The sequence below is a fragment of the Erithacus rubecula genome, assembly GCF_903797595.1.
Source record: "Erithacus rubecula genome assembly, contig: SUPER_Z_unloc_2, whole genome shotgun sequence".
NCBI classification, from domain to species: domain Eukaryota; kingdom Metazoa; phylum Chordata; class Aves; order Passeriformes; family Muscicapidae; genus Erithacus; species Erithacus rubecula.
Window position 1 is genome coordinate 7,655,429 of NW_027635860.1, and position 19,611 is coordinate 7,675,039.

General features: G+C 40.3%; 2 protein-coding genes across 2 annotated transcripts in view; one reads left to right on the forward strand and one right to left on the reverse strand.

Moving 5' to 3' along the window:
* Window positions 1-2,283: 2,283 nt before the first annotated feature.
* Window positions 2,284-8,184, reverse strand: IDNK (IDNK gluconokinase). The gene is made up of 5 exons (XM_079330976.1): window positions 8,097-8,184; window positions 7,938-7,968; window positions 7,516-7,602; window positions 5,249-5,292; window positions 2,284-2,748 (listed from the first exon to the last, which is right to left on the reverse strand). Exons 1-5 carry the CDS (start codon window positions 8,135-8,137, stop codon window positions 2,388-2,390), a joined length of 564 nt encoding a protein of 187 aa, XP_079187102.1. The 5' UTR covers window positions 8,138-8,184; the 3' UTR covers window positions 2,284-2,387.
* Window positions 8,185-19,439: 11,255 nt separating this feature from the next.
* Window positions 19,440-19,611, forward strand: part of FRMD3 (FERM domain containing 3) — a 113,161-nt gene continuing 112,989 nt past the window's right edge. The window contains exon 1 of the mRNA XM_079330963.1: window positions 19,440-19,584. The gene's annotated coding sequence lies outside the window, so the exon portion shown is untranslated. The remainder of the gene's footprint in view (window positions 19,585-19,611) is intronic.

Sequence of the window (19,611 nt, forward strand, 5' to 3'; positions counted from 1 at the left end):
GTGTTGGAAAAGATGAAGACCTCGTTAACAGCAGAGGTGCCACAAGAGGGTGCTGTGTCTGTGATTTTCATAGCTGCAAAATTTGTACAGGTGTGATAAGTCACTTGATCTGAAGGGGGCTCTGAAATTTGAGAGTATTAAGATGCATACAGACATCCTTGTCTCTTGCACTTAACGTTGCCTCCATGTCTTAAACTTGCACCCTGGCTTTTGGAACAAACAGGCTCTGAGGTGAGATCCCCTGTACTGTAGAGCAACAGACTAAAACTGCTAACTGCCTGGTATTCTCCTTCAGGTCACAAAAAACAGAAAACACCATTTCTGGATAGGTTAATGCCTAAAATTCCTAAACTGTGTGTTTAAAAATTGCTGCTTTCAGTAAGATAATGCCCATTTAGTGCACTAATTTAAGCACAGTAGTTTGCTGCACAAACTACAAAACCCTTACTCTTTTCATACATATTGAGAACCATGGCTAATGTTTTTCAATTACTTACCCAGGTAAAAATTACACTAAAGATGCTTTCAGACATGAGGTGTTCTTCTACAGGAGTTCATCTATCATCCCAGGAATAAAAAAATAATTGCACGACACACACAAAATGCCCATGTGTGATACCACATGGAGATGTCTCCATTCAGACAAGACTCAATCTTTCTTAGAGAAACTATTTCAAGTTTTCCTAACATTAAGCTGAAAAGGCATGTCTTGTATAACACAACATGAAAACACCTTGGTGGTAAAAAACTACTTTAACCTTAAAGTCTGTGAGCTGGGTGACTGATCAGGTATTCAGAATTTTTTTCTCATTGTTATCAAAAAAGGATGAGAAAAATATGTATTAGGAACAGTTTAATCAAAAGCTTTTAAGCAACTGCACTGACATGCACTGAGGTACCCGCCAGCATTGGGAAGCGAAGGAGAAGGTCCAACTGTGAAAGAGTTAAGTTTTCAGAAAGAAGGAAATGTCTATCAATCTTGCTTTTGGTACTTTAAATCACTGGTTGACTCACACTTGACTGCGATATGTACACTGTGTACATGAAAGCTCTAAGTTCAGAGCCAGTAGTTTTATTTCTATGCTTTCCATTTAATTAAATTTTGTATATTGCGTCAGCACCACCGTTTTTTTCTCACATTTTTCAGCTTCATGGTCAATGCATATACTAAGAGATCAGAAAAGTTCTCATGAAGTCATCAGTGCTCTGGTGAGGTCAAAGATACAAACACAAGAACCTACAACTTGATGAAAATCTGGCAGTGAGACAGGGGTAGCGTCATGTATGGAATTTCATCATGTGTTGAGATTGTTATGGATTTAATTCTTCAAAAGAGCAGAGCAGTTGTTAGTTGCTGTAAAGTTGTTTATTGTAAAGGCACATCAGTCTCAAAAGACAAAGAGTCCCAAGTGTTGAAGTCCACGCTAAGAGCTTTCGGCATAGAGTCCTGATTAGAAGTAAAGTCATAATTGGAAATAGAAGCACGCCTGGTGCAGGACCCTGAGAGGGCCGAAGCTGCAGAGCAGCTCCTGTCCTCTTCTGGGCGATGATGATGGCAGTGAGGAGAGAGGGGAGAGAGAGTGAGAGCGCTCTCACTCCAATACATGGATTTTATTACAAATTACCCAATGAAACTAAAAACATGAACCTGAAGCATTTCTTCTAAACCTGTTCGAATTGTGGTTCTGTAATACAAAGTTTACGTATAATTTGCACACGTAGCCTATTTATTCTGCCTGAAGAACGTTCTTGAGCTTTTACTGAAGCTTGTTTTTGAAGCTTGTTTTTGACACCAGATTCTAATGCTTTTGCTCTTTAAGGCACTTCAAACATATTCTTACTTAAACTTACTTAAAACCTAAGCTTACAGCTCTATTTCATGCCTTTGTGGCTTAATATATTTCAATTTCTCTAAAGGCTTTAATTCAAACTCTGGATTTTGATCTTTCTCCGAGGAACTCAGGCCTCTGTTTTTCACACTCCAACAATCGTGCAGGTTCCTGCTTCTTGTAGGAAAATAGTGTTATTTTTAACAAAGCTGTAAATTATTTGATCTTGTAATAGCAAATGTGCACATCTCAGTGTCTGACAGAATAAATATAAAAATTAAGAAAATAAATTATTCTCTGTGACCCTTGGCAGGATTTTCAAAAGCAGGCTTACTAAAATGAGAATTTTAACTTCAGAGCGTGAAGGGCTTAAAAAGTTAACAGTTCTTGAAAATTACATCTTATATGTCTTTTACAGGGCCATGATAAAAAAATCTGATTAGTAAACTGGCTCTTAAAAAAGAAATGGTTTGATTTAATAATCATTTTAATAATTAAAATCCTGTCTCATGGCCTTGCTATCTTTCACTGAATTTCTATATGTGTCAATTCAGAAAATTACTCTGGCAAAGCCTCATTCTGAAGAATGGTGCGCTCAATCTCTAGCAGTATTTCTGGCAGAGATTTTTCTAGACTGACAGTAATGAAATTTTCTGGTGCACTAGGTGGCTCTAGAGTGTCAAACTGGGACTTGAGAAGTTCAAGTGGCATAAAATGACCTCTCCGCTTCTGCATGCGGCCAGCAATGATGTCCATAGGTCCATCCAAATGAACAAAGAGGATCTTCAGTGCTAGCTTTTCTCCTGGTTGGTCTGGTTGCTCGCTTTCAATTGCAGAAGCTCCACTAATTAACACACGCCTGTACATCTTCTTCAGTGCAGAGCAGGCCAGAATTGTATCTTGTTTGGATGCGTCTTCTCTATCAAAAAAACCCCAAAACCCAAAAACATTTACATAGCTATATGTGGTATGACAAAAATGGCTTGTTAGTTCTGCGGAACAAGGCAGACAAGCTCTAGCTCCTCAAGAAGGACAGTCATGGAAGTAGTGGCATGCTGACAGTGGGATTTGAGTAATTTTGACAGGATTCTGAAACCAAATTTCTAGTCCAGCTAAAGATGTAATTTGAAAGTGAGGTCAACCTGATACTGGAAAAGACTTTATAATTTGTGAGAAATGAGAGTTACAAAGTAGGTATGCATTTATTTAGCATTGAGGTGCATTTTTTTAAAAGCATGTACACTGAAACTTTAAACTACTGCTTTATTTATTTTTTAAAAGCTTAAGATTACACAATATGCCCAATACATATTCATGTTTTAGCTTTGCTTAGTCTTGTTTACTCTTGCTTTGTATTAAAATTAACTAAAAGCTTTTTTGTGCTTTTTTAATTTAGGGGCTGTTGGAGGTTTTTGACAAAGGCTTCTAAATTTTTCAATGCACTTGAACTTTTTAACTTTGTTTTTGGAGAATGTGTTTTAGCTTTTTGGGTACATTCTAGGCTTTGGGATTAGTTTTGCTGGTTTAGGGTTTTGGATTTATTAATTATTAATGGTAGCTTTGCACCTCTCACTCTGTTTGCAAGTTTTGGCTCTGTTTATTATTAGTTTGCCTCTCTTCCCAATTTTGCAAGCAAAGTAAATGTTAGGCATTTTTTTTTTTGTCTTAGTTTTTGATGAACTATTCTTTACTTATTAATACTTTTTTTTCAAACCTAGCCAACCTTCTGGTAAAATCTCAATTTTAGGGACCTTGTCTATTCCCCACCATCCTTCCTAAATTAAATTCAATTCTAGCATAAGGAAGTGTCAAGATCATTTCCTTGATTGCTGAGAACAGGAACTAAATGTCCATAGAAACACCTCTTCATTATCAATAAAATTACTGTACTATCCTCTCTGAAGGTAAGTGACTGATAAACAGTACAGACCACTGTTCTTAAATACACAATATTTTCAACACCTGTTGTCACTGTCTTGGATTTAACTGTAATTTATGTTTTCCTGCAACTCACTGGCAGCATTCCATATATGCTCACTTCAGATTAAACAAGAGATTGCAGGTCAGTAAATGCTTTTTACATGTATTTTCTGCTGACAAGTTTTCTTAAAGCATTTAGCTCTGGGCGTGTCTGTTCCATCAAAAAGCAAATCCAGAATTAGTTATCTCTGTGAAGAGTGAATAAAATTCTGGGCTAAGAAAATATATTCTATAATAAAATTAAAACCAGGTATAAACCTATTTAAAAATCATTCTATGGTCATCAGATTTTGGTGCAAAGGGAAGTAAGAACTTCTAACACCTACCATTACCACCTAGGTAAGTCAGTGACAGCCTTAGCTACTAGTAGGTACTAATAATTAAACAATGACATTAGGTTCTTTTAAAATATAGTTGATTTTGTAAAGTTTCCAGAGCTGGGCAGTGGCATTGAGCTATCACACAACATAAAGTAAAAGATCTAGCAAATCAATCTAGACAAATTTCTCAGTGAATTAACCCATGTTCCAATGAAGTAGGCTCACCTAATGTGCAAAAGCAAGTGTAAAGCCTATCTAAAAGGTCCCTGCCTTCCCAACCTTTTCCTTATTTGGGACATACTCCAGTCCCCTCATCATTGTTGGATGCTCTCCAGTATGTCCAGGCCTTGCTCATAATGAGGAGCCCAGAACTGATGGAGTAGTTCAGTGCAAAAGGAGAGGGGAAGGATCACCTCCTTTGACCTGCTGACAATACTTGGTCTAATGCAGCTCAGGATTCAGGATTTTGCTGGCCTGTCTTGACACAGAGCAGCACATTGCTGGCATTTGTCCAACTGGGGCTGTCCACCACGACTCCCTCAGGCCCTTTTCTGCTGCTTTCCAGCTGAGTGCCTCTCAGAGTCCATACCAGTGCCTGGGTTTGTTCCTTCCCAGGGGCAGGATTTTGCATTTTTAAAAGGTTCCTACCAATCAATTTCTACAGCCTTTCACAGTCCTTCTGCATCAGTACTCATCCCATTTTGGTGTCATCTGTAAATTAGCAGAGTACACTCAAGCAAACTAAGAGTGTCAAACAAACTTGACACTGTATCTTACTCAAAATAACTATTTTATTCTGCTGTTGTTATTAGTGTATTTTGTGGTTATGTTCTTTGTAAGTAGTTAATGTCAGGCTTATTAATAAACTGGATCCTTGAAATTGTTTTTTACACAGATAGTAGATTGACAATAATTTCCCACTTTACTTCTCAGGGATTAGCTCACCATCAGCAATTACTATGACAGTTTAGATTAGTAAAAATAGAATGGCTTTACTACCTGTAGCATTTCTTTACACTACCACTTATATTTCTGCTTTGCAATGCAGTGAGGAAAAATACATTTGGTACTTTACTTCTGTCTTTAACTAAAACTTTTCAAAACTAGATATTCTCTTACCTCCTTAGTATGTCATGCAATGTGCAAAGCCAAGGAATCCTGTCCTAGAAAGAAAACAAGTTAGTGAAAAATCATTCAGAAAGTAACTTGAAACAATTGCTTCTAACATCTTAGACATTTGACTAGAGGTAAAAATTAGCATTAAACTGTACAGCAAGTTCAATTTTGAATCTATTTCTTCCTACATAGATTTGCTACCACTGCCTGAAGGCTAATAAGAAGTGCTAGGCATATTTTAGTGAAATAGTACTTTTTACATTACAGATCCCAGCAAGTATATGATGGAAGTAATATGAATGCAAGTGTAGCATGCACTTGGAAGGACAGACAACTTATCTCTTGCTTCTATTATACCATTCAAATGTACAGAGGATGGTGCACTGGAACAAGCTCGCCAGGGAAGTGGTCACAGCATCAGCCTAACCAAGTTCCAAAACACTTGGTCAGTGCTCTCAGGCACATGTTGCAATTCAGAATCACAGAATCATTAGGCTTGGGAAAGACCTTCAAGATCATCCAGTCCAACTGACTGAATACCAACACGCTAATTAAACCACAGCATTAAGTGTCTACTTGTGTTTTTTAAACACTTTCGGGAACGGTGACTCGATCACTTTTCTGACCAACCAGTTCCAGTGCTTAGCCACTCTTTCAGTGATGACATTTTTCCTAATATTCAACCTGAACCTCCCCTGGCACAACCGAAGACCATCTTCCCTTGTCCTATTCCTGAGAAGAAGCTGACTCCCATCTCACCACAACTCTTTTCTGGTAATTGTAGAGGCTCCCCTCTCTAAGGTCTCCCCTGGATAAGGTCTCCCTTGAGCTTCCTTCTCTCCAGGGTAAAAACACCCTCAGCTCCCTCAGCCGCTCATCACAGGATTTGTGTTCCAGACCCTTCACCAGCCTTGTTGCCCTCCTCTGGACTGACTCCAGCACCTCAATGTCCTTCCTGAATTAAGGGGCCCAGAACTGAAAACAGCACTCTGGTGTGGTCTCACCAATATGAACTACAGGGGGACAATTGCTGCCCAGCTTTTGCTGGCCACACTGTTGCTAATAGAGGCCAGGATGCCATTGGCTTTCTTGGCCACCTGAGTGTGCTGGCTCACGCTCAGCTGCTGCTGACCAGCACTCCCAGGCCCTTTTCTGTTGGACAGCTTTCCAGCCTCTGCTTGTAGTCCTGCCTGGGACTGTTGTGACCCAAGGGCAGGACCTGGCACGTCACCTTGTTGAAAAACAGCCTCAGCCCATTGATCCAGCCTGTCCGGATTCCTCTGCAGAGCCTTCCCACCCTATAGCAGATCAACCCTTCCATCCAAATTGGTGCCACCTACAGACTTACTGAATGCAGTCAATCCTCTCTGTATCATTAATAAAGATGTTAACCAGGATTTGCCATGACACTGATCCCTGGGGAAACCCACCAGTGACTATCGACTGTAGCTCCATTCACTGACACCCTCTGGGCCTGACCACCAGCCTGTTTTTAACCAGCAAACTGTACACTCATCCTAGACATGAAAAGCCAGTTTCTCAAGGAGGATGCTTTGGGAAATGGCATCAAAGGCTTTATTGAAGTCCAGACAGGCTATATCCACAGCTTTTCCCTCATGCCCTCATTCACCTGGGTATAGAAGGAGGTAAGGTTACCTTTACCAAACCCTTGCTGTCTGGTCCTGATGTGCCAGTTGTCGTGCACATGCCATGTGATGTATTCAATCTGTTCCATAACCTTCCCTGACACTGAGGCCAGACTTGGAGGAATGCAGCTCCCTCCAGCCCTTCCTGGAGATGGGCCACATTTGCCAACCTCCAGTCTTCTAGGACCTCCCAAGTTAACCAGGAGCGGTGATAAATGAAAAGTGATTTGGGAGAAGGGTAACAAATTTTTTGAGTTTTCTTGTGTAGGGCCACACAGTGGATTCTGTGGTTCTTGTGGGTCCCTTCCAACTCAGCATATTCTAAGGTTCTATGATTCTAATCCAAAACTGCGGCTCTCTGTGCAGACTGTAGAGGGAGAGATTCCTCAGAAATCCTGAAACAGCAGTTTAGCACTTGTGAGCTGACAAGCATTTGATAAAATACTTTTTTATGCAGAATCCTTTTTAACACAAAAAGCTCTCCCTCACCTTATCAAATGCAGACTTGAGTTTACAGTCGACTAGCTTACATAGTAAACCACAATCTATGTCAACAAGATGTACACGAAGTTACAGAGAAAAGTGTGTGTGGATTACAGTTTTTTCAGGGCTTATCCAGTGTACCTCATCATTTAGTGGTATCCCTTCTGCCATTTTCTTCTTATTCTCTAGAGGATGATAATCGTCTCCATCGTAGAATTTCCATCCCAGCTAAGAAAAAAAATAAAAATATGGATCATTCAGCTAGATCAGGTGAGGTAACAATGACTTCAGAATTACAAAGACGACACCTAAGAAATTACAGGCTTCTTGCACCACAGTGTGAATCACCGTTTATAGCATGATGATTAGCAAATCAAACCAAAACACCAAGGCAGCTCGGTATCAGCGACAGCTGTTGCATCACGGCACGGAGCCGAAGCGGGCGCATGCGACCCCGCGCCGGCCAAAGGCGGCCCGGGCGAAGGCCGCGGGCCCGGCGCTGGGAGGGGCCTGCCCGGCCCGGCCCGGCCCGCCTCCGAGGCGGCGGCTCCGCACGCTCTTACCTTCTCCGCCAGCCGCGACCCGACCGTGCTCCTGCGGGGAAGCACAAAGGGCAGGTTACACACCGCACCGCACCGCACCGGATCCGCACCCGCACCGCCGGGTTCTGGCAGCGCCGAGCCCCCGGCGCCGCCGCCGCTCCGCCCCCGCCCGGTACCTACTTCCCCGAGCCGCTGACGCCCATCACCACCAGCAGCACCATGGCTGTCCGGTGCGCTCCGCCGCTGCCGCCTTGCCCTCCTGCCCGGCCCGCCCTCAGCCCTCAGGAGCGCCCGAAGCGCCTCCTCCGCCCCGCGCCGCACCCTCGCCGTGGGACGCCGGCCCGCCCGTGCCCTGTGCCATGTGCCCCGCTCTTTGCCCCTCCTTGCGCTGGAATTTCCTCATCTCCCGAACCCCCTTCGGTCTCAGGCTTTGCAGTCAGGCCGGGCGTTTCTCTTCCAGCGATTCCTAGCGCAGTATTCACCATTTGCAGCCTCAGCAACACAAGCGAATTTAATAGAAACAATAATTTCTGCAGTGCGTGTTAAAATATGCATTGAATTATCCTGTGCCACTGCCTCTTGTCCTATTGCTCGGCACCACTGAGCAGAGCCTGGACCCACCCACTCACACGCTCCCTGCAGACATTGATGAGGTCCCCTCTCAGTTGTCTTTTTTTGAGGCTGGACAGGCCCAGCTCCCTCAGATTTTTCCCATAAGAATGACCTAGTCCTTCAATCATCTTTGTAGCCCTTCTCTGGTCTGCTCCAGGAGCTCCATGACTTCCTTGCTCTGTGAAAATTAGAGCTGGACATGGTACTCCAGATGTGGCCTTACCAGGCCAGAGAAGAGGGGCAAGATTGTGGAAAATTGTGGAAATTCTCTTAGCTAGCTTAGATAGACTAAATTCTCAACTATTTTTGCTGTATGTACATATATCTGACCTAGCAACATTTTTAAAGCTCTGCAAGGATCAAATGCAATGATGCTGCCAGCCAGCGTTGAAGTTTTCCTGTGTGGTGGAGAAGCATCTGCTGCACCTGTGAGAGCTGCTCCATCCAGGCTTCAGGGGGATATGGTGTGTGCCCCTTCATATTTTTTACATCAATCAAACCTTGGAATAAATTCTCAGAACGTACATTAAGTCTCCCAGTCTGCATGAAATTTTAGTTCCTTTGCACAGCACTTCAAATGCGTGGTATTTGTATCTTTTCTTTTTTTAAATTGTTGCCTGTCTCTGACCATTTAATTGAGATCTGGAACTGTCTGTATTTCACATACCTATTAAGAAATTCTTAACGAAGACCAGAACCTTCGAAGTTATTAAGCTATTACTGGAACAGGCCAGTTCTCAAATTACTGACAGACTACAATGGTTTCTTTAATGTGTGTTGTGACTGGATACATATTTTGCTATAATAACTGTATGATTGTCATAAACTAATTGAATTTGCGTGCATCTTTTCTGTTTGTTGGCTTATTAATTGTGAGACAAGGAAAAATGCTTCATTTGGATGAGAGTTCCTGGGAAATACAAATGAACAAGCTGAAAAATACCAGTGGCCACTTTGACCCTGGGAGCATCACAATTGCTATTCCCATTCCCAGAATTAGAACTTATAACTGGTCTGTCACAATAATTCCCCATATTTTGCTAACATGAAGAGCAACTGACCAGCCTGCCTACAGTGCATGCCCAATGGCTTTTGTAGTAACCAGCTTTAACAAGCGCCTCTATTTGATACTTCGTTTCATCATTCATATCTTTGCGTTTTGGAAAAAGAACCATTTTAGATTGATTAGATTTAGATTCATATTATCTAATGGCTATTTTATATTCTCTTTTGTACAGGAAATCTTGCCAGGAGTTGTCTTTTATTCAATCCCAGGCTAACTTAATGTGAGCATGCACTGCAGATTTTGCAGGCACTGTACAGGCAGCAGTGCTGTGCAGATGCTGCTGCAGGGAGAAGAAAAAGATCTGGAGAAAGCTGATTGAATTGTACAAACACAAGAGCCTATAGGCAATGTGAAGAAAGCAATTACATTCAGACTTCCTGCTTGTGTGGCTGATGTGATTTCTGCAGATAAAATTCATGTTAGTAGTCAGCTGGAGAGATGACTTGTTAAAACTCAGCCTAATGGTTGACTTAAAGACAATGCTTTAGTTAAGCATTTAAGATGTGCTTAATTAAATTGTTGATTGAATAAAGTGTATGGACCTTTTTCATGTGAGTGAGGAGTTCCCTTTCACTCTGTTCTAGTCACAGGACTATTAAATATTTTTACTCTTATTATTTATTTAATAGCATGGAATAGTTTCATATTAGTCTTTATCATTTAGTGATATATATATACATCTTGGGAAATTTGTCCTGATGCTTATTCTTTAAAGATCATTTGCAGGAGGTGGCATGGGTGCCTTCTCCCTGTCATTTAAATTTATTTTATTACTAATGTTGTCAGAATTAAGAACTTGATCCAAATCTCTGAGGTAGTTATATAAAAAATCTTGTACGGTTTCATGAGTTCCAGAGTTCATTCATGTAGCTGAAATAGAAAACAATGGAATGTAAACATCTTCTGTGGTTTTAATTATATTTAGTAATAGGTGAAATTACAATATAATGGTGAAGGATGGACATTCTGGAATTAAAAGATAAAAAAATCTCAAGAATACCTACCCATCAAGTACTTCTCAGTCCCAGAAGAATTTTCCATTATCTTGAAATACTTCTAAAAATGGCATTTGGTATATTTTATGGCTATTAGAACTATTTTCAGTCTCTTTCTGAGCCTTTCTGGTTTGACTAATTGTCTAATACTAAATTTATGGAATTCAGTAAAGCTTCATTTTTTACTTCAATTAGCTGCCTAATTTTGGGGAAGGGTAGCATGAAATATGAATGAGAGAATTTCATTTTCCTGGAGTTATTTCTGTTAGCCTTTACTGTATCTATCTCCTTCCCATGGATACTAGGAAATGTCTGTTGGATTCAGAATAAATACTGCCAAACTCAAAGCAGAAAAACAAACATTCCCATGCTATTTCCTAATGGAAACTTATCACAGTATAATGGTGAACTATTGTAAAAGGGCACAGGCCTCTTAAACCTTGCCAGGAACATCCATCATCTTGGATATCTGCTTCTTATAAAAGTGGGGGCTCAGATACACTGAGTAATCTGAGCTTCCTGAATCTTAAGGGGAGTAAGACTGTTTTTCAAGCAGCTAAGGCCTAAATTTATGGAGTAAGTAGGGGTTCAAATCAAATCCTGCATATGCACTGATAGTAAATACAAGGCAGAGAGTGTTAATACGATCTGAATAGCTGAAAGAAGCTATACTGTGGTGTTCTGTCAGTCACAGTCAGTCCTTGTTGTGAAGTAATCATCAAATTGCAGCCATGTTGATTGGAACTTTGCCAACAATTTTCAGAATTTGTTTCATGCTATACAAAGTCAATCAATACATTGTCTGCAGTAATTTTTGAGAAGAATTTAGTGCATAATGGCTTTCTGCACCCAATAGGATTTACCAGTACTGAGGAAAAAAGATAATCAGTTTCATAAATGAGTCAAACTTTCGGACATTTGGGATCAATAAGTCAAACTAAAGCTGTTAAAAGGTTTTAAAATCATACGAAATATTTGTATATATTATCTCATCCCTTTTTTTTTATACTGAACCCTGAACTTCAGGGTTTGATGTTCATGAAATAAAAAAGGAGTGTTGTAAATTTTTCTGTTTTGCGGTACAAACACAAACAAATAGAAAAATAGGTGAGAGGGAATGGGAGCAGCTTTTCTTTGTTGCTTGTGACACAAGTATGTTCTCAGTTTGGTTGTAAAGCTGAAGGAGTGACAAAATCATCTCACCTTAATTACAGGTAAAAGAGAAATGCAGTATTTCATACCACTCTGCAACCTGAACATGTCTAGCACACTAACTTCTGTACAGGGAAGCCTAAGAAAACATTAATCTAAAGTTTAAATACACATAGCTCTAAATAGAGAAGTTATTGTTAAATGATTTAAATGCCTTGCTTATAAAGGCTAGCTGATGGACTTGCAATAATATTAATGTAGATAAGAAATGGAAAATTAGTTGGGTTTTTTACATGACTGTTCCTTAGGTTTTGAAAACTTCTTCATTTTATAGACTTGATTTTATCAGTATAATCCTTGTTAAATCTTTCAATACAAACTCCAGGTTTGCATGAAAGTCCTACCAAATGTAATTGAAATTGAAATAGAAGTCAATGTTTTACCACATAAAAATTTCTTCATGTGATGCTACCCAAATCAGTGGATTAGCATAAATATTCCAGAGATGTGCTCGAAAAAGCACAATTGTCTGAAACACTTATTGTATAAAATAACATTTTATTTATCTGCCATGTTGAGAATATAAAAATTGTGAACATTACAGTAGTTTCTGTCCAGAGTAATAACTAGAGCTGCAGTAATATGATTCAAAAGTGACAGTGATAGGCAAGGGTTATGACTGACACTTGGAACACAGTCAGGAAAATACATGTTTTTTTCTGTCTGGGTGTGGAAAGCTGCTAGCAGAGGTAGTGCACACCTACTGCTTGCAAGCCACAGTCACGTGCAGCCTGGAGTAATTTCAGTGTTACTGTAGGAACAGATTGGAAATAAAGAAAACCACAGAGTTACAGAAAGACTATTTTCTTTTCTTTAGTCTCTTCAAAAAAAAATCAGGCAGAGCTGAAAAGAGCACTAGGAGAGCTTTACTGTTTCTATTCCAGTCCATGTGAGAATAAAAGTTGCTTCTGCAGCAGTATTTTGTTACTTTAAAAGATTCTGTCCTCCGCTGGAAGTACAGGTTTTCCAACAGATTTATTATTTTATCTTCTCATCTTGTATTTGTCTCTTAAGACTCAGGATGGAAAAGTTACGCAGTCCATATTTCAACATCACTTACAATACCAACAGTATGCACTGATGTAGAACCATTCATTTTGGAAGCACTCAAAGCATTAGTAAGATGGAGCCACTCACTGGCTCTGGAAACTTGCAGGGAGAATATGTATCTTAAAATGTTGCTTCTAGGTGATAAGATTACTATTATAAGTTACTATTGAAGGCTTTTGAAGCATGCTGTCTTAGTGTCTCTGATGAATTTTTTTCCATGTAGTTAGTCCACATTCTTTCCTGTGTAGCCAAGCCTCCATTCTATAGTCCCTTACAAGCACACTTAGTTCTTACACCCCCTCGTGTGCAAGGAGCTTCAACAATAAAGTTAATTGCTACTTCAAGTCTTGTCCATATAAGTTCTTACATAATTAAAAGAGCCAGGCCAATAAAAAGCAAGTCTGTACAGTAATTTGAAAAGGAATTAATGACATAACCCAGAAGCTATAAAGGCAGCTGTATCAGAAACTGAATATTGTTGCATATTATTATTTAAAAATCATGGTGCTAATTACTTTAATAACAGATTCTGGATACTGATTAGATGCTGACAAGATGAACAAACTTGAAATACATGTTGCATATCATTCACGTTTTTCCTGTAATACTTATTTTGTTCACAAAATGCACTCAGAACCTGAAATAAATTTGCAAAGGAGAAGTTTTATTTTGCTGGACTTTACCTTAATTTGTGCAAATTAGACATGGTGTAAAATATGATTCCTCATATAGACCTCAATTTTGAAGATCATTCCTGGGTGGAAAAGTGCTGTACACCCATTTGAAGTCAGACAACTACTACTGCAGATAACTGATGTAAAATTCAAATCATATGATGGGAGTATTAAAAGTCAGAATAGCCCCAAAAGAAGAAAAGGAACTATAAAACCAGCCAATACTGGTCAACTCATTTGGAGCGCTTTTAAAGTGCATGTGCAGCAGCCATGGAAACAGGATGTTACTGCAAGAGAATTCTGCCCTTGAGCATCCAAATTCCACCCAGTAACAAGAGCAGTATAAAAGGATATACAAAAAGGTGTGTGGTGGGGACTATTTTTCTGTGCTCTCATTAAGCAGGGCTTTTGGGATGCTGAGAGCTCTTCAAAGCCTGGCTCTGGATATTTTGCTGGACTGGCCAGCAGGTAATTGGTACTAATGTAGTTTTTATATATTTTATGATGACTGCTATTGTTACAGTAAGGATTAAATTTAATCCTACCTGCAATAATAATGTTGAAAAAATGTGATTGTTTGTTTTGACATTAGACTGTATTTGAACTGGAGTCTTAATAAACATCTATTTAGACAAATTATATAAAAGGAAGAACTGTTTAAGCTACACACAGGCAATATCTCTTTTCTCCAATTATCAACACTGCCTGCAAATATATCTCTACCGGCATGAAAAGCAAACTCTTTTGTTGGTCAGATTGCTATATTCTTTGTTTATGCACAAATATGGTCAGGAGAATGGAGCTGTGATTTGTGGCTTGATCAAGAGGTAGAGAGTGCCCTTTTTTGGATTACCAAATCATTTTTATGGTATTTTTTTTTTTTTAATTCATCATAGTCTAAGGAGATATATGGATGTGGCAGCCACTCTGCATTCAGTGTGAGAAAATCAGGTTCTTCTAGGTACTGAATTAACTCTGAAACCCTGGGTTGTGTCACGTGCAGAACCTGTAAATCTTTCAGCAGTGGTAGCTGCACGGTTTCTCTGGGGCTGTTAACAGGTCTGAGTACTGCATGCATTGTGTGAAAGTAACCAGACAGAACCTGTAGTGAAAGAAGTTTTTGGGAGCAAGCTTGGTCTTCAGAGAAGAGACATTTCTTGGAGACACAGCATGGGAATCTGAGACAGTACACTGACTGCTGTAGTTTTCCAGAGAAGGATATTAGACTCAGTAGATTAGAATTAGATTAGAATAACTGGCTGTATACTCCCTGAAAACAGAAGAGTGTACCAGAGAAACATTTTGACCCTACTGATGAGAGAGTCTTGTCAAGTCCCAGGTCCCTGTGAATCACAAAATTATCTCACTGACTTTGTACACTCTAAACCAAAGGCTGAAAGCTGACATTTGGCTTTTTGGTAGTTGTACTATGTAGATTAAAATCAGTGTAAAGTTTGCTCCCATCAGCAAATTTCAAGTGTGGTATTGTGCAATCCAGTTTAACTCAGACAAATGCTGATTGGAGTTTGAGCTTCCAGATGACATCTGCAGGAAATTTGCTGAGAAGTTGGTACAGTAAAGTCAACCCATCATTCTCTGCTGGAAGGGAGTGCTGTAATGTTCTTCCCGTAGTTTGTTCTGAATCTTTGTAGAGATTGCTAAACTTAAGCGGAGGAAGAAAACATCTGCTTCTGACCTTCTGACTCACCACTTCTCCCCCTGTAAGCCATGGTTGGGGTGCACAAGTGCACCCAGGACCATCAGTGCCCTGCAGGTTATGATACAGCCCTTCAAATTTCAATAATACTCTAGGTCTTTTTTACTGGGGCGGTTGGGGCCAAATATATCACAGGTAGCCCTGCATTTTAAAATGGATTTCAGGGAGTGACAGCTGCCTTTGGAGCACAAACATGGAAACCTGAGTCTCTTTATACAGCTGTCAAATAATCTAGTGTTTTATGTATCTTGCTGCTTTCTCATTCATGCAACAAACGTGTGATGGTTTTGTACTGATTTTGTAATGCAAAATGAAGTTGAAACCCTATGTAAATTAATGTTTCACCTTCTGGCTCGAATCTGCCCCCAGTGGACAGTAGAACTTCTGCTATTTAAATATATTTTTCTTTGTTATTTATGTATATTGTAATACTCTTAGGGTTTTTTAGATATATGCATTAATATTTTATATACAGTTTTAAAGTTACTGGTGTAATATTTGCATGGAAAAAACCTTTTCTTTCAAGATGCATACCCCCCTGCTTTTTTTTTTCCAAGGTTTTTTTGATCTGAAGTGATTTTTTTTTTTTTTAGATTGCTAGTAAATATTGAAACAAAAGAGATCCCATATGTGTGGAATCTCATATTTGTTTTCGTATTTTGCATGCTGACTGGTATGCCCAACCCTTCAATTACCTCACTGCTAATTCAGCTCAGATACTAGATATATTTTACAATTTTACAGTGTGTGTCTCGAAGGTAATCCCCTTGAAGATAAAAAAGTGTATGCAAAAAAACTGTGGCCTTGGTATGAGTGATTTGTTTGCCTTGTGAGCCAGGTCCTTCAGAGGTCACTCAAACCTTCTGCTGTGTAACAGGATCTCTAGGACACCTCAGAGGCCAGCTTTCCTGTGGACTTGGTGCCTTTGACAGCAAAACTCACACTTTACTGACTACAGGAGCCTACTCCCTGAACTACTGATTCATTGCTAGCTCAACCCCCACCTCCCATTCTTTAGGATACATTCTGGAGAAGCCTAATGCCCAGACCATATGTCTTCAGCTGAAATATTTTAATGTTGGAGTTCCTAATCCTGTTGTAGAAGGGAACTGAGTAAAACCTAGACTGTGAAAGACTTCACAAATAAGTCACTGTTTACTAATGGCACATGATCTCTGAGCAATATTTAATTGCTGTGCATGCTAATGACCTGGCTGTGAGAGCCCCATGAGAAGCCCATGGCAGAGGCAAAGGGGAGGTTGGGCAAAGAGGTGTGTATCATGCAGAGCATTCCTCTGGGGACAGTGGTTTGTGTATTTGGCCTATGCTGGAACTCAAGGTCTGACCCATGGCAGGCAGTGTTTGCAGCCATAGCAGTTGTATTTGTTGATGAATCTTTGAGTGTTTGGAAAAAACCTAAACAAATCCATATCAATTGTCTATATATTTGGTTAAATTATCAACATTAATTGAAAGAGCTAAAGTTGCTGTTATCAGTCACTGAAGGGAAAATTCTTGGCTATTATATTCTGTAATTTGTCTCTATGCAGAATCATCCAGATATCAAAGTACTACTCAAGCTCATTAGTGCTCCCTGCTGCCCTTAAATATAACTTTGTGTCTGGCAGCAGTTCCTAGGTTCTTGCCTAAGTGGGCTTCTGTCCTTTAGGCCATCCACATGTACTCATCCCAAAGCAAGATCATTCAGTGACCAGTTAGATGGAGAAAGAATGATGCTAGGTGGCTATTGCACTGAGTGGCTCTGAGACTGATTAATCTAGAATGCATTTCAAGCATGTGCCTGCCCACCACCAAGCATTTCTTGCAGTTGGCATTTCCTGATATTGAGATCTCCTGGTAGAAGAACTTCCAGCATCTTCAGTACAAAGCTGGGGAGTGCTTCAATAAACCCTTCAAAACCATGCCATGGTCTTGGCAGCAGCAGCAGTAACTGATAACCTTTCCCTGAATCAGAAGCATATTCTGCAAGTTCAGGCAGCATATTTTCTTATATACTCCATCTGCTCAGCATTCTCTGAAAACTGAATTCAATTTATCTGTATGTTACTTTGTGTTTTCTTACATTTGCCATGCTCTTTAATTCCTCAAGTACCTGATTTTTCAGGTGATCTTTCCAAACCCTAGCTGCATAAGGACTGTTTGGCCTCCAAGATCCAGCAAAAAAGGATGCACAGTGATATGTGTGGAGGTAAGTTTGTGGGGGTTTTCTGCATAATTTACAATGCTGAAATCTTTAAGAGCCTTCTATTTGTAAGGGAAAATAAAAAAGTGTAGAATGCTTTTTCAATAAGGAAGAGGTGGTGGTGCTAATATGTGATGCAAAATTATTCTGATGGATTTACTTCATGAAGTTGCAGCTAGGCAGAGTGTTTGGTTTTCAACTGGTGTTTAACTTTTTTGTGTTACAACTTTGGTTTTCAACCAAAAGAACTTTCATTGCTTGGTTGTGGTTTTTTGGTTGTTGGTTGCTTTTTCTCTTTGGGTAGAATATTTTTTTTTTTCTTTTAGGTTTATCTGGTGTCTTCCTGTTAGATGGACATTCATCCATCTGTTAGATGGACTGCACACTCCCTGCAGTAAAAACTATTGCTGCGGTAGCTGAAACATAAAAATGGGTTATCTGTCTCACAGAGTTCTCGAGCACCTCAGGTCAACGTGGCCTGAGGTATTAAAGAGGAAAACAAAGTGGCCAAAAAGACAAGAGTGACCTGTTTTTACAACAGGCAAGTAAAATTCTGCAGAGCTCTGTGCTCAGGCAGTTGTGCTGCTGTTGGTAGACACTAGGTCACACTTGCTGTGCAACAGTTTGGGGATGCAGATTTCGTGTTGTAGTCATCACTGTTGCTATAATTCTGAGAATTCCTGGAAAGCTCATCCCTCTCCATGTGGTCCTGAAGGTAAAGCAAAACCTCCCTTCTGACAGTGGTAGACTATGATCTGCTCACTAAATCTTCATCATAGGCTCAACTCCCTCTTATAATTCCCCTTTTGGATAGAGAAATATGTACTGCAGAGACTGAAGTAAAGCTAAAAAACTTGGCTTAGAAAGAAAAGATTCCTTCTGTATGAGAAACAGGTGAATCTGTGTCACCTGAGAGTCAATCTGCATGTGGGCTTAAATCCTGCTATTGAGTTCCTATGTTGCAGAACTGTAAGACAGGAAGAATTATTTTATTATTAGTGAGTGGGTGTCCACATTTGGTGTCCCAGTTGATAAGGACTTCTTCCACAACTTGTGGGCTGACTGTGGCTGCTGAGGTGAACAATCTATTTTAAATACTCACTGGTTTGCTTCACTGTTTGCTGTGGAATTGAAAGCATTTATCATTTCTGTGAAGCATATATTTATAGCTTTTCTTTTATGTTCCACATTAAAAGGCTTTGCATATTTATTAGCTGATGGTAGCAAGGATTATATATTTCTCATTTGTTTGTGGTTGCCTGTATTTCCTGCTGTTAGCAGGCCAGCAGAAAGCCAAAGCAAGAGCTTACAGCAGTAGCAGCACTTAGGCTTTTACACGGGATTTTCAAAAGAACAACACATTCACACAGAACTATTTTCAAAATATGGACATTTACAGGTAATCACAGACGACTGGGCAAAATAACGGAAGTGTACTTTCTGTGTGGCTGTCAGTACTTCTTTTATATTTGTAAACTTCCAGTCGTGTCCCATTTTGCCCTGGCTGTTTTTCATTTCATATTTCAAAGGAAAGTGCTCATTTTTTAACATAGAGTTGATCCCTGTTTCAAGGCTGGTTAAGTTTGGTGCTTGCTTTCTGCCAACAAGGTTTTACACAAATGTATACACCCTTTTGTGATGGAGAGCATAATAGTGAAACCATTGGATGCTTTATTTTCTTTCCCACTTAGACAACAGATGGGGTGTGACTGCTGCTCCCTAATGGGTCATTTTTCTCCCTGAGGAAAGAAGTTTCCAAGGATTGCACTCTTAAAGTAAGTGGCATTCTGTTTTCTTCTTTTTCATTAGGGTACACCCATTTTTGAGGTTTCTTTGTATGATTCTAAAAATGTGTTCCACAAGCTTCTCGTCCAGCCTCGGGGTGTGTTGGGACATGCGGCCGGGCAGCGTGGGGACTCCACTGCCGGCCGGCAGCCCGGGGGATGTGCCCCGTTTGCAGGGCATCGGGCATTCCCACGCGGGTACCAGTCGCTCAGGTGCACTCAGGACCAGGCGAGGCACGCCCGTGGCGGGGAGGGCGAGCAATCGCGCTGACCATGTCCCTCCCGGCACTGCCAGCCCGACGAGCCGGGCAGGGAGCGCCGCGGGACCGGCGGGGCGGAGAAGCGGGAGGAGCAGGTGAGGGCGGAGAGGTGTCCCCGCGGG